We start from the raw sequence: 15,787 nt of genomic DNA, 5'->3' as shown, positions 1-15,787 counted from the left end.
AGGGTCACACAGCTAGTAATTGTTAAGTGTCTGAGGCCGGATTTGAACTCAGGTCCTCCTGAATCCAGGGCCAGTACTCTATCCACTGCACCATCTAGCTGCCCCGGGCATATAGTTTTGAGAAGGGGACACTAGTGGAAGGTACATTTGAGTGAAGCAGAAGAGTAACAAAGTTCTGAGAAATAAGAAAATAGCTAGAAGGTACTCGGTTCCTGGGAGGTGGTGGTGGTGGTGTGTGTGTGTGTGCGTGTGTGTGTGTGTGCGTGTGCGTGCGCGTGCGTGTGTGTGTGTGTGTGCGTGTGTGCGCGTGTGTATGTGCGTGTGTGTGTGTGTGTGTGTGTGTGTGTGTGTGTGTGTGTGTGTAAGTGTTGAGTGATAGCAAAGATAAACCACCTACTTCAAGCTTTAGTTTTCTCAGGGTTTCAAACTAAGCAGTGAGCATAATAAAAATAGCTCACATTTCTATGATTTATAGTTATATTTATATATACATTTTATTTATGTGCAAAGGCTGGCAAAGTATATTACATATATTATCTCAATGGATCCTCACAATGATTCTGTGAAATAGATTCTCTTTTTATCCTCACTTTACAGATAAGGAAAGTGAGGTTTAGAGATGCCAAGCAATTTGCCCAGCTAGTAAGTACATAGGGCTTGAATCATCTGGAAAAGCTCTAGTCCTGCCCCTCCCCTTTTTTCTCCTGGAGACCATGAGGAATTCAGGTGAAGCTGTGAAGTCTCCTGATAAAGAGTCAATCTACTTGTAGAATCAGACATTTAGAACTAGAAAAAATTCCATAACATCCAGTACAACCCTCTGACAGCTAAAGAAGTTCAGTGACTTGTCCAAGGTCACACAGACAGTGAGTGACAAAGTAATTCAGTCCTACTTCCTGAAGTCAAGCCCTCTCTAGGTGCTACCTCTCCATCTATGCCTCCCTTTTACCCTTCCCCAATCTGCTCCCTGCTCTTGCCACCCCCATTGCTCAGCTCCTCCTTGCCTTTACTCCCCTTTTCTACCACAGGAAAGCTGGGTGCTTGATAAAAAAGACAAGAACTCAGAGAGGCTATGAAGGAACATATCCAAGGTAAGTCATGTAGAGCAAGAACAGACAGCACGCCCAGAGATAATTGGGGTTGTGAGTGCATCACCCTCTATTTGTTCAGTTGTATCCAACTCTTCGTGACCAAGTATATGGGTTTCTTCTTGGCAGAGATACTGGAGTGGTTTGCCACTTCCTTCTCCAGTGTGTTCCCATTTTACAGATGAGAAACTGAGACAAATAGGGGTTAAGTGATTTGCCCAGAGTCACCCAGCTAATGTCTGAAGTTGGATCTGAACTCAGGTATTCCCGACTCCAGACATGGCATCCTATCCACTATGCCACCTAGCCGCTCCTATCGTTTCCTATGCTTTCTTATATTTTCTTGCTATTTAGTTAATACCTGTCTGTAAGGGCCAAATGGACAGAAATAGATAAACTGAGAATAAAGTCACAGTGCTTCACAATGTTTAGGTATTTAAGCCTTAAATTATAAGACAGTAAAACATGCTGTTACAAAGGGCAATTTACATGAACATAACCACTTCAAGTTTTACTCCAGGTTTCTCTTTGTGCTGATCTTCTGATGAAAACAAATGTCTAGCTGGAGTAATTACCTTGTCTGCAATGTCCTCCTCTGTACAGTCCATGGCATCACGAGAAGGTTCTTCCATAGCCTCTACAGTCAGAGTCCCCGTCTGATGGAGATGTCTATAATAAGAGAAAACCAAACCAAACCAAAGAAAATACTTGTTCATTAGAAAGACAGAAAGGGAAGGAGCTAGTTTAAGAAATAGTTTCTTAAGCATTAGACTTTCCAAATTATTATGAATATATGGAGGAGCCAGGAAGGGGTTAATTTCCTGAATTTATCTAGTTTATCCAGAATTAATCCCGAGGTAAAGCATTTCCTTAGGGCTAAACTCTTTCCCCAAAGAGTACGAAAGAGAAAAGAAACTTTCTCACTTAACATATCATTCTCTACAACCTTTCCAGCAACCTTTGGAATATCAAGTTCTTATTCCTCCAACTTGTTCTATCAGGTTGTTGGGATAAAAGAACTTTGCGCTCAGGTGCAATAAAAAATAATATGCATTTTATGTTATGAAATACTCTTACTCCTCAGACTAGTAAAATATTAATTGAAACCTATGGCACTCTGTACACAACCATATCACTTCAATTTATCCTTAACATATCTGTCAAGTTGCCCATTTGAAAAGTGGTATTTATGCCTCAGTAGCCATGCCAGAGGGTGGTTACCAATTCTCAAAAACAGTCCTATTTACACAAAGCAATGGCTACATAATGTAAGAGCTAGTGTCATATATGGGGAAAGCAGATAGAGCACCGGCCCTGGAGTCAGGAGGACCTGAGTTCAAATCCGGCCTCAGACACTTGACACTTACTAGCTGTGTGACCCTGGGCAAGTCACTTAACCCCAATTGCCTCACAAAAAAAAAATTAATTAATTAAAAATAAAAATAAATTTAAAAAAAATCCCTACATATATGGGGAAAGCACCGGAACTGTAATTGACTTTGGCTGGAATCTCAGCTCTGTTACTATTTACTCTATGTAACTTCCAGCAGATCATTTCTTCAGGGGCCACAGTTAGGTCACATATCACACATTCTTAGGAGTGTGGGGAATGAGTGACTCTACTATCTTAGAATATATTATAGAGAAGAAGAAAAAACTTGGGCATTGTTTGACATGCATCCTATATTAGGGTAGAGTCTATAGAGGAAATCAACAAGAATGAAATTATGAAGACATAAAGAGAAACAATTCTGATGAGGTTTGATTTAGAGTTCAGCAAGCTGTTTCTTTCCTTCCATAGAGGAGTTCTTACTTCATCACAATGGGAAGGTTTCATTGTTTTTCACTGACTTGAAAGAAGGACTTGGGGAAGAGTTTTGTGATGGTAATTTTCTAACACTGTCATGGTGGGAGATATGTTTGGTCTTGGAATTTTTAATTTTGAAGAACTAAACCAAACAAGTAGATGTTTTTGGTATGTAAGGCAGAGTTAACTCTTTCAGTGTGAGGTTGCTGCAAAAAAAATTCTGATTGGAAAGCAATGTGCCACAATAAAAAGAATACTAGATTCAGAGAAGCTAGATTCAAATCCAGTCAGAAGGACCTGAGTTCAAATCCAGTCTCTGATACTGTATTTGTGACCTTGCTATTCCTCACACATAACTTTCCATTCCACCTCCTATTCCCATGCCTTTATACCAGCTGTTCTCCATTAGACAGCAAAGCTCTTGGAGTGCAGATTGTGACTTACATTTCTTTCTTTTTTTTTTTAGTGGGGCAATTGGGGTTAAGTGACTTGCCCAGGGTCACACAGCTAGTAAGTGTCAAGTGTCTGAGGCCGGATTTGAACTCAGGTCCTTCTGACTCCAGGGCCGGTGCTCCATCTACTGTGCCACCTAGCTGCCCTGTTACATTTCTTTTAAAAAATTTTTTTATAAAAGTATTTTATTATTTTCCAGTTACATGTAAGGATAGTTTTCAACATTTGCTTTCATAGGATTTTTAGTTCCAATTTTTTCTCCCACCCTCCCATGCCTTCCTCCTCCCCAAGATGGAAAGCAAACTGATATAGGTTATATATGTACAATCACATTAAACATATTTCTGCATTTGTGACTTACATTTCTATTTTAATTTATTGATACTTTTTTTGGACACTGATACTTCCTATTCCTCCTCCCCCCCAAAATCTCCTTACAAAGTATATTCCCCCCCCCCAAAAAAATATATATATATATTGGAGGGGGGCAATGAGGGTTAAGTGACTTGTCCAGGGTCACATAGGTAGTGTCAAGTGTCTGAGGTCAGATTTGAACTCAGGCCCTCCTGAATCCAGGGCTGGTGCTTTTATCCATTGCGCCACCTAGCTGTCCCCGTGATTGTGTATTACTAATGTTGTCTTGAAAAATAATACTCTTACCCCACAGGTCTACCTCTAGAGTCTGAGGGGACAGATAGCAGCTGAGCTATGGGACCTGATCTGCCAATGAGTAGAGATTGGGAGAGTGGGTCCAGAACTATTCTTGAATTCAATTTTTTTCTTTGGAATTAACTGAGATAAAGGTGCTTATCAAATTTACAAAATCTTGGGTTTTAAAAAATCCAGTTTGTGTTCTGGTCCCCAGGGACAAAGGAAAAAGAACATTAATTACTTGGCTACTGTACTGAAAATTATATCAAACAAATTTCCTTTTGAAAAAGTTAATATTCCTAAAAATAAAAATATAGCACTAATCTTTGATATATGTAATCCATACTTTTGGTCTTTTATTTACTCAAGGGAGATTTATTTATTTTTTATATGGTATTCTTTTAAAATTTTTTTTTAAGTGAGGCAATTGGGGTTAAGTGACTTGCCCAGGGTCACACAGCTAGTAAGTGTGTCTTAAGTGTCTGAGGCCAGATTTGAACTCAGGTACTCCTGACTCCAGGGCCGGTGCTCTATCCACTGCGCCACCTAGCTGCCCCCTTATGTGATATTCTTTATGTGGCACAGTGCAAAGAATAATGAACTCAGAATCACAGAACATGACTGAATTCTAGCTCCATCATGTACTTATGGAGGTTAGTGTTCCCGTTTATAAATGAGAAGTCTCTCCAGCCTGAAATCTGTGATCATATATGCATAAGGCACCATCAAAGCCATCAAGCAAATATTACACTCCTTTTGTTCCATTAATTTACATTTGAAAAAACTGAAGATTCATGCCTGTCTTGGGGGGTTTCTATTGTCATGCTGGCTAACAGATGGGAGCAAAAATAGAGACACAAAACTGTACCAATCTGTAGACTATCCATCCATTCATCCGTCCATCCATCCAACCATCCATCCATCCAATAAACATTTATTGAGCACCTGTTATGTACCAGGCACTGTGCTAAGTGCTACGGATACAATTAATGAAAAGGACAATCCCTACCCTCAAGTAGTTTACAATCTAATGGGTGGAGGTAACACACAAAAGGAGGCAAGAAAGTTGGGTGGGGGAGATAGCAAGGGGATCTTTGCATGGGGGCATCTTGTTCCCTGGGTAAAACCAGGCAAAGAAGCAGATGCAAAGTGGAGTGAGCCGAAAGTCCAGTTTCTACCCTCTATATAAGAAGGCATTGGGAGGAGTTTGGCACTCTACCCTCCAGCCCTCCAATCAGAGGAGAGAGAAGAGACTGAGGGAGGTGGTGCCAATCAGGCAGAGCAGCAGATACAAAGTAGAAAATTATGTTTTCATCTTTCATACTCACCCTACATATCTAGTCACTTGCCAAATCTTTTGATTTCTATTTCTAAAACATCTGCTCCATATATTCATTCTTTTCTAGTCACAGTTACTACTCTAGTTGAGACCATTATTACCTCTAGTCCAGTCTACTGCAACAACCTCCTATTTAGTCTCTCTGACTTGAGTCTTGATCCACTTCAATCCATCTTCCACAGAGCCACCAAAATGATTTTCTTGAAGTACAGATATATATATATATATATATATTTTTTTTTTTGGTGAGGCAATTGGGGTCAAGTGACTTGCCCAGGATCATACAGCTAGTAAGTGTCAAGTGTCTGAGGCCGGATTTGAACTCAGGTCCTCCTGAATCGGGGGCCAGTGCTCTATCCACTGTGCCATCTAGCTACCCCAGTACAGATCTGATCATGTCACACCTCCCAAATTCCAGCCCTCTTCCCCCATACACACACACACACACACACACACACACACACACACACACACACACACACACACACACACACACTCAAACTCCAATGGTTGCCTATTGACTCAAGGGTCAAATACAAACTCCTCTGTTGACCTTTAAACATCTTCTCAACCTGGTCCTTTCCTACCTTTCCTGTCTTGTTACAGATTCCTGCCTCACATACTGTGATCCAATCATCCAAGGCCTACACAATCCATATACATGACATTCCATCTCTGTCTTCTGTCTTGGTGCCTTGGTGCTGGCTACCACTTATGCGTGGAATATTCTTCCTCCTTATCTCCATCTCTTGAAATCCCTGGCATCCTTCAAGACTCAGCTCCAAAGCCATCTTCTAGATGAAATTCTCTGTTATTTCCCTGACTGCTAGTGTACTCCCTTCTCAAACTAGCCTGTCTTCATTTTATATACATTCTGCATATACAATAAATACCATATATACTGCTAATGAGAAGCAAGATGGCATTAGTGGAGAAAGAGCTGGACTTGAAGCCAGAAAGACCAGGGTTCAAATCTTGCCTCTTGATACATATTGGCTCTGTGACCCTGAGCAAGTCACTTAGGCAACTTTCTTAGACTATATAATGCAAAAAAGCTGACATGTACTGGTTGAAGGAGTTTTCTTATCTGGGAGTTCCCTATTCTAACAATATCATAGGTTTTCTCCCTGTCTCTATTTGCATATTCTCATATTGTCAATAAATATGCCAGGCACTGTGCTAAGTCCTAGAGCTACAAATATGAATCAGACAAGTCCCAGAGCAGTGCAACCAAGTATGAAATGAGGAGATATGTAGACTGAGCTCCCTCTTTAAAAGGAGCTTTGGAGTTCACAGCCCCAGCCTCCAAATCAGAGGGACAGAGAAGCTGGTGGTGATCATGTGGAATCTCAAGGCTGAGGGGATCCTGCAGGAGGAAGTTTTCTTAACAATAAGCTTCCTGGGGCCTGGTAGAGAAGTCAGTCAGAGAAGTCCCAGTGAGTGTAGCCAGGTGAGAAATGACAAAACAGTCATGTTGTTTCCCCCCATTCCCCATTAGATTATGAGCTCTTTGAGCTCAAGGACTGTTTCACTTTTGTCTTTGTATCTCCAACATTTAACATACACATTATGTATATGTATACATGGAAAGAGAGCATAAAATCTTGCTTATAAGTAGCTACATCACAAGAGATATTTGTACTAAGATCCAACTGTAACTTTGCTATTTGAAACAGTTAAACACAGAAACTGGACTCAGGTTTAACTTGAAATGGGTATCAAGTATTAAATATTATACACGTTTTTGTCATGTTATAGAGGACTGATTAATCAATCTATGGATCATTTAGGCCTTGGCTATTTCTCTTTTCTGCTAACCATCTTTTTTTTAAATGACCAAATATTATTTTATTTTGTTTTTGTGCTTTAAAATTTTTTTAATCTTAAAAGTATTTTATTATTTTCAGTTACATGTAAAGATAGTTTTCAACATTTGTTTTTATAAGATTTTATGAGTTCCAAGGTTTTCTCCTTCCCTCCCTTCCATCTCCCCAAGATAGAAAACAATTTGATATATGCTAACCATCTTTTTACTTATTCACTAATATTTTTTCCCACAGGGTAGGTAGAGGATAGAACTTAAATGACTATCACCTCTTTTTAACTTTATTAACTGTGGACAGTTCAGGTAAAAAGGGGTGACTGGTAGCGAGTAATAGAGGAAGAAAAGAGATTGAAAATATGGTCAAAATAAGATTTTCAGATAGTCTTCAAGTATCAGTTCTTTTGTGTGTGTGTGTGTGTGTGGGGGCAATGAGGATTAAGTGGCTTGCCCAGGGTCACACAGCTAATAAGTGTCAAGTGTCTGAGGTCGGACTTCAACTCAGGTCCTCCTGAATCCAGGGCCAGTGCTTTCTCCACTGTGCCACCTAGCTGCCCCCAAATATCAGTTCTTTCTACTATTGTTGTCTCTTATACCCACAGATAACTGAGAGTTTTGTATTCACTTCAAAAATCCTTCTTAAAAGTAAAGATTTAAGGGGCAGCTAGGTGGCGCAGTGGATAGAGCACCGGACCTGGAGTCAGGAGGACCTGAGTTCAAATCCGGCCTCAGACACTTAACACTTACTAGCTGTGTGACCCTGGGCAAGTCACTTAACCCTAACTGCCTCACTAAAAAAAGGTAAGGATTTAATTCTTTAGTGTCATTCCATTAACTGATTTAAATAAAACAAATGGTTAGATATGAATAATCAATCCTAAACAAATTGTCTGTCTTAGGGATGCTGAGGGAATGCTGACACCTAAATGAAATTACTCTCAAAATGAAAATCTACTGATTATTTGCCTCTACGTTAGTGAGGACTAGCCTTAAGCCTAGGGTATCTCCACTTATTAAAGAGGTACTGCCTAATTTAAAAAAAAACTTGATGATAGTCATTTTAAATAAAGAAAAATATGATATACAGCCTCAATCAAACAATGAGAGAGTACTACAATTTTTTAAAAAGTCAGTTGTCCCTGCTGTACAGATATGGTAAAGGGAAGTCTATGTAAATCTTTGCTCATTATGAAGTATAACTAAATCAAACATGACAGATCATGGCAGATGGTCAAAGCAAAAAGAAACACCATAAAGCAAGATTCTAAACTGGCTAAGTCTTTTTTACCGAGGTTTTCTGTAATACTCAAGAAGTAAACTTGGGGTAAGACAAAGATAGCCCTTGTGGCATTGAAGAAAGTAATTCTGCAGGGGCAGATGATCCTGAAGTTAATATGAAGAATGAAATGACATTCTATTGTCAAGATTTCAATTCTATTTTCTATAGCTCTTAGTATATAGGTAGCAAACCTATGGTTTCAATTCTTTAGACTGTTGTGTTAAATTCTAAGGAAACTGAGAATCAGTGTTTGTGCTACCCTTTTACTCAAGAAAATGTTTTGTAAATAAGTTTTCCAATGCTACCAAATCCTATAATACAAATGGGTATGCATATATAATAAAGATGAATTCAAGTCTAAACTGGCAGGATTTAGAAATATCTTTCAAAAGTTTTCCAAAATTCAACTCAAAATTTAAAAAAATTAAACTATAATTTCTAAAGACCTCTTCAGTTTTCTGGTGGTCAAGGGTGAGGAATGAAAATATTTCTTTAAGGAGAAATCATGCACTTTAAATAACAATGGATTTTAGAACAACATTTCTTTAAAAATGGATAATAAAGTTTTTGCTTACCTTGCTACCTTCTTACTGGAGAGGCGTTTATTTGGACTGTGTAATGAACAAAAACAACAGGAAAACAGAGTCAGGAAAACTGACAGAGAAGAGCAAAAGGAAACAGGAAATTCAGACTAGAGAGATATAGGGATAGGGGCATATCCTTACTAAATGGTGTAAACACAAGCGTGCATCCCTCAGCTTCTCAATGACAGTAACCATGCAAAGTCCTATGCTGGGCCCCTTCTTACACATAAGCATAAAAAAGACTTTAATAAATCCCTTGAGATTTCTGCAGTTATCACAAGCATTAATGGCTGGCTTCTTTTAGTTCTTGAACACATCTTGACCCAAAATATCAATAAAAAGACCAAGTTAGGCCAATTCAGTCTACTGGCTATACTAATTCACCTCACAGAATATTTAAAAGGTACTTAGCTTGAAGTAAAGTTTTCCAAATATTCTGACTGTAAGAAACCAGGTAATCAGAATGGATAACAACACATCATCTTAAAATCAAAAAAGCGAACCATGACAGGAGCATTATGCTTCAAATAATTTACCAATTCAGAAGACTTTTGTTTTAGTCTAACTTAACCACTGCTTTTTGACAATCATTTGGGATAATTCTTACGCTGGTTTTCTAATTGCTATTCATTTTGCTATTTGGAATATAGAGACTGTAGCAACATAATTTTACAGTTAGAACAATTAACTATCCACTAAGGACCATAACCCATCTACTTATACCAAATGGTTTTGTGAGTCAGTTGGGCAGGGTTTTCTTTCTCTCTTTAAAAAGAAACAAACTACCAACATTTTAAAACTTACCTTTCTCACATGGCTGGAGCTTCTTCCCTTCTAAGCCCATCTTTTGCCATTTAACTACTAATATTCTACTGAATGCTTTAACAATGAACAATACTTACTATAATTCTAGTAATTTATTAATAGCTTCTTATTCTAGTATGTGTGAAAAGTCTGTTATCTCCAACAAATGGAAAGATGATAATCATAATTACTGACATATTAAGAAGTTAGCTCTCCTGAAATACATTTACATGTACTCAGACACAATCCCACATCATTCTTTGGCTTAGTTATTTATGACATAAATGATCTGTGTCATTTATAAAGATCAAATAGCAAATTAATTTAGGGAATTTACTTATATGCCTTTTTTGCTTTTCTACCAGCCTTTCCACCTTTCTTCGACCACCAGCTAGACTCCCTAAACATAACATCATCAAAGGTTCAAGTGTAATTTACTAACCACTGCACTTCAGCAAATTGGTTGCCATCCCATTAAAAGTCTTTATTATTTGAGACTGCAATCCTAAGCATATCACTTTTAGAATCTCTGGAAAATACCAATAAGATGAGTGGGCTTTAAAGTTATTTTTTTGAGTTTATACTGAATATTCTAAAACAGAGCAAATCATACTTTTTCTTCTTCACAAAATTCAGTGAGATGGAATTCCAGCCTAGGATAATTATTTATTTCACTCAAACTTTTATTAAGCATCTATTGTACATGCAATGCACTATACTAGGTACTAAGAAGACAGAGGTTTGTTTTTTAATGGGTCCTTTCCTTCTGGGAGATTATAATCTAGTATTTCCAAAAGGGGACAGTGTTACCTTTCATGGTCCTTGAACATGCTCCTCAAAATCCCAGTTCTACCCAATTAGTTCAGTTATTTTCTGTCATGCTATATTATCTAGTATCATTTTCCCTGATCTAGGCAACGAATGACATTAGGTAGAGTATCCATAGAGAAATATGGCTAGCAAATCCTAAGGCAGAAAAGCATCTTGCCTGAGGTTTCACAGCAAGTGCCAGGCAGAGATGGGACTGGAACCCAGGTCTCCTGATTCCTCATCCAGTGCTCATCTCATTATATAACCCATTACTTAATGCTCCCTTGGCCTGGTCTGATTTTTTCCTCTCCAACTAATTTACTATTTCTACAGATGACTAGTAAAAATATCCATGTGAACTCAAATATCCACACTCTTACCACCACTATTATCCTGCTATAGTTTTTTCAACCCATTTAAAAAAATCTTTTTATAATTCTTCCTGTATAAATCATAGTATCAGAATTAAGACTTTAACTTAAAAAGAAAAAAACTTGTGTGCTATGGGTAAAGGCCAAGGGCTATAAATGATTAGAAGAAATGTACAGGTGGGCTATAATTAGAACTCAGACAAAATGCTAGTGTGTGATGTTATCTAAATTTAATTACATCAATTCAGTTGCAACTAAAGATCAACTATGTATTTTATATAAGGTAGAAATTGGAAGTGCTTTCTAAGAAAGCAAAAAAGGGAAACCATTTTGAATGACTTTTTTTTTTTTGGTGAGGCAATTGGGGTTAAGTGACTTGCCCAGGGTCACAGAGCTAGTAAGTGTCAAGTGTCTGAGGCTGGGTTTGAATTTAGCTCCTCCTGAATCCAGGGCCGGTGCTTTATCCACTGCAACACCTAGCTGCCCCTTGAATGACTTCTAACATTTTTGCAGTCAATAAGAAAAAGCCTTTATTTCAGACTCAGTGTACATGGGTTGAGTATGCCTAAAGAATATTCAGCATCATTAGCAGAAATGATCTTGCACAAAAAAATATAATCTAAAATATTAACTACAAATAAGGTTTTTTTGAAGTTGTAAAGTGCCTGTAAAAGGAAAATGTCTAAAGAAAATTTAACTTAGAGGTGTCAATATTGGGGAGATTTTGATTTGAACTAGAGTCAGGGGTCAGAAATGAGAGAAGAAAACAGATAACTCATAAATGAAAGGAAAAAGAGTTGAATCTGGTACCACTAATTTGCTGCTGAAACTCAGACTTTTTCTTTTTTTCTTTCTTTTTTTTTTTTTGGTGAGGCAATTGGGGTTAAGTGACTTGCCCAGGGTCACACAGCTAATAAGTGTCAAGTGTCTGAGGCCAGATTTGAACTCAGGTCCTCCTGAATCCAGGGCTGGTGCTCTATCTACTGCGCCACCTAGCTGCCCCATGTAAACCAAAATTTTGTTAATAATAATAATAATAATAGCTAGCATTTATAAAGTGTTTTAAGGTTTAAAAAGTATACATATGAATTAGGTTTATAATTATGTGGTATGTTAACTAGCTAGCTATTTAAATGAATCCTATATAGAAAATAAATCCTTTTGTAATGTGAAGAATGAAATAACTCATAAATGAAATAACTCCCTAATTTATCGGCTTGACACATCCAGATTTGTCTGTATTGGATTTACTTCAGTAGGTCAGTCCAGTAACAATTGCTATCCCCAGTAACTGGGGAAAAATGACCCTTGACTCTTAGACAGCATCATGCAAAGAATAATGAAGAAAGAATGAATTCACTAAACACAGAACCAACAACATGCAAAGGCGCTGGATCAGGTGTAAAGGGAAGATTCCCATCACCAGTTATGTTCTTCTCCTTAATTGTAGGTTCAGGAATCCAAGTGTTCATGAGCAAAGAGTCACAGGGTACACCCTAAGTTACACTGAGGCCACATGGGCTGATACTGTGATCAATTTAAACAGACTCTCTAGCATGAGAAAATGCCAAGTCAGGTAACTACACAACAGACAAGGAGCATATCCCTTTCTCCTTAGAGAAACCAAATACCATGCCACTCACTGAACTAATTACCTATTCATTTCAAGATCATTCAGACGAGCAGAAAGATCCTCAAGGCGGTTGATTTGTTTGTGGCACTGGCTACAGTAAAATTCAAACGCCTCATCTGTGAGAATGCTGTGCAGTTTCGCAGCAAGTGGGTTGGTACTAGAGAAATCAGAAGTGTCAGTTTAGGAGAAGAGTTTGGACCAGTACAGTTTTATAGCTGTGGCTTTCACAAGTTTGTGTCTGAAGACTAACAATGGATCAATTACACAAAAGCACTGATGTGTAATAAAAACCATGGCAAAAATTCACTTTTCCCAGTTGGAATTACATTCAGCCTACATTCTTAAAAGCAACTACTTTTTTGGGGGGAGAGAGCAACACTATTGTAGGAATGGGATATGTAATGTGGATTAATAAGCAACAAAGGAATTTATCAACAATATGTGTCCCATTTTCATAAGTTGCTTAAAATAAAACATTCTGCAGTTCTCCAACTTTATATTTTAAAGATGTGGAAAGAAATAAAAAGGTAGATGCTATAACCCACTTCAGTTTTGCAGTCTGATATCTTTAATAGGCCTAGTTATTCATAATAGTATATATTGGATAAAAAAAAGCATGCCAACATGAGCAGTTTCAGGATGAAGAGCTGGAAAGTGATATATTAATAACCATTTATTAAGCATCTACTATGCACCAAGCACTGTGCTAAGTGCTGGAGATACAAAAAGAGGTAAAATATAGTCCCTGACCTTAAAGAACTTACAATTTAATGGGGGAAATAGATGTGTGTTGTCTATACACAGATATACACATATGTGTTATATAAAATATGTATGTGCATACATATTCATACATATGTATACCCACATGTCTATATTTCAAAAGATCCATAATTTCCCCAGTGCCAGTATTCCCTCCACTGATGCACAACATGGCCCTCACTGCCTTTAGTAGACTTAGCTGACTATCTTCAGGAATTGCTGTGGTGAAACCTTCTGAAAAGACTCCAGACTTTCTTGCCTGGTCCTTGGATAAAACGCATCCATAGCCTTTCAGCTGGCCAGCTCGATAGTACCCGCCCTAGCTTGTACTCTGTTGGTATAGACTGAGAACCCAGAGTTGCCTCCATGCCACGATGAAGCATCAGTACAGGGCTCTGGTAAAAGATTATATATAACATATAGAAGCACACGCATAAAATAGCAGCTGACGTTTATGAAGGACTTTATAATGTATGGAAGCATTTTAGAGACATTATTTCATTTGTTCCTCATAAGAACCCTGTGAAGTACTAAGAGAAGAGCATAAGATCATACACACAGAGCAAATGGGAACCTTAGAAGCCAACAAGTTTGACTCCACCTCTCAATTAATAGATGAGGAAACTGAGGCCCTTGACTCCGTCGTCGAGGTCATAAAGGTAGCATTAAGGAAGGAACTTGGACCCACGTCGTCTGACTCAAGTATCATTCCCCTTTAACAGATCAGAAAACTGAGGCAGGAAAGTTAAATGACTTGGGCAAGATCTCATAGCTGAGCCAGGATTCAAAAATTAGGCCTTCTAATTTCCAATCCTTCATATCCACTACAGCATAGTTGCCATATAAACACATACACATGCATGCACGTAGGGAGGGATATATATGGGGTTGGGGGAGGTAGCTATAGTGCGACAGTATATAGAGAGCTGGCCTTGAAGCTACCAAGACTTAAGTTCCAGTCCCATCTGTGACACACAGAGTTACGTGACAATAGATGAGTCATTTATCCACCCAGTGACCCAAGCCCCTCTCTAAGACTTTAAGTTGAAGAGCTGCAGATCAGCTTTGGTAGAAGGATTTATTTTGCTGAAAGTTCCCTACAGCAATAAAATCACAGGTCTAGATTTTTAAAAAGAGATAAATGTAAAGTCTTACACTTATACTCAAAACGCAGACTTCACATTTACAAGATGGGTGAGGTGTAGCTCTGGTCTGAAAAGGATCAGGATTTAGTGGACTTCGAACTCTACGTCATAACTATATGAAGCAGCAGCTTGAAATGGCAGCTGAAGAGGCCAATGTTATCTTAAGAGAAGGGCAATTATGAGGATAAGGGAACTGATCATCCCACTGCCCTGTGCACTGAAGTACTGGGTCTCTATATCATTCCTGTTCTCAGTTAGAAAATGGTAGGAAAGACCTGCCCAGAGACACTTCCAGCTTTGTCTCTGTATCTCCAGTATCAGCCCAGTGCCTAGCACATCACAAGCATTTAGCAAATGCTTTTTGATTAGTTAAAGGAACTGAGGATCTTGGAGGCATGGAAGGCGTGATAACTGTCTTCATATATGTGAAAGACTGGAAGAGAAAATACTTTTGCTGGGCCACAGAAGGCAGAATGAGAACAATGAGTAGACGTTTCAATGGGGCAGAGTTAGGATCAACATCAAGAAGAATTTCCAAATGGTTCAAATACTTAGAACTGGACCAAAGTAGAAGGGAGGCAAGCCTTGGGAGGTGGTAAGCTCTCCTTCATGGGAGCTGATCAAGAAAGAACTGGATGACCACCTTCTGGTATGTTGTGGAGGAGATTGTCATTCAGGGACAGGTCACAGTAGATGGCTTTGAGGTCTCCTTCAATGCTTACTTTCTCTGAGCCTGGCTCCAGCACCTATCTGCCTGTGGGTCTGCTCTACAAGAATCAGCCTAGTTAAGAAGAAGGAGGCTCATCACTACCTGACTGGCCACAGCAATTAATGAAAAATGCTAAAGCACTGAAGGTTTTCGATCTGCGTGAAGGGAAGGAGTACCCACACCAAGGAAATGGATCTTCTGAAGAGGTCAAGTAGTACTTTACAACTAATTTTTTAACTAAATTTTTTTTCCAATCGGTAAAAATATACTTTCTACCTTCCACCCACCCCTCATTGAGAAAGATAAAGAAAACTTTTGTCACAAACATGTACAGTCAATCAAAACAAATTCCTGATATTGGCCATGTCCAAAAAAATATGCCTCAATTTGTACTCTGAGTTCATTACCTCTCTGTTAGGAGAAGAGTTTAATCATGTTTCATCTGGAATTGACTTTATAACTATTCCAGTAGTTATTGTATAAATCAATAATATTAGAGGTCTACAAGGGACCATTTTGCCAATTCAATT

General features: G+C 38.4%; 1 protein-coding gene across 2 annotated transcripts in view; it reads right to left on the bottom strand.

The window, feature by feature from the left end:
- RAB11FIP3 (RAB11 family interacting protein 3) overlaps positions 1-15,787 on the bottom strand; it is a 156,375-nt gene that overhangs the window by 34,310 nt on the left and 106,278 nt on the right. The window contains exons 6-8 of one of the 2 annotated variants that reach the window (XM_043967092.1): positions 12,664-12,798; positions 9,015-9,050; positions 1,664-1,757 (exon numbers count right to left, since the gene is read on the bottom strand). In XM_043967092.1, the coding sequence (XP_043823027.1) occupies positions 1,664-1,757; positions 9,015-9,050; positions 12,664-12,798 (265 nt within the window). The remainder of the gene's footprint in view (positions 1-1,663; positions 1,758-9,014; positions 9,051-12,663; positions 12,799-15,787) is intronic. The other variant, XM_043967100.1, reaches the window with a different exon arrangement.

Source organism: Dromiciops gliroides, chromosome 1 (assembly GCF_019393635.1).
Source record: "Dromiciops gliroides isolate mDroGli1 chromosome 1, mDroGli1.pri, whole genome shotgun sequence".
Lineage (NCBI taxonomy): Eukaryota > Metazoa > Chordata > Mammalia > Microbiotheria > Microbiotheriidae > Dromiciops > Dromiciops gliroides.
This window is presented reverse-complemented; position numbering and strand designations above follow the sequence as displayed.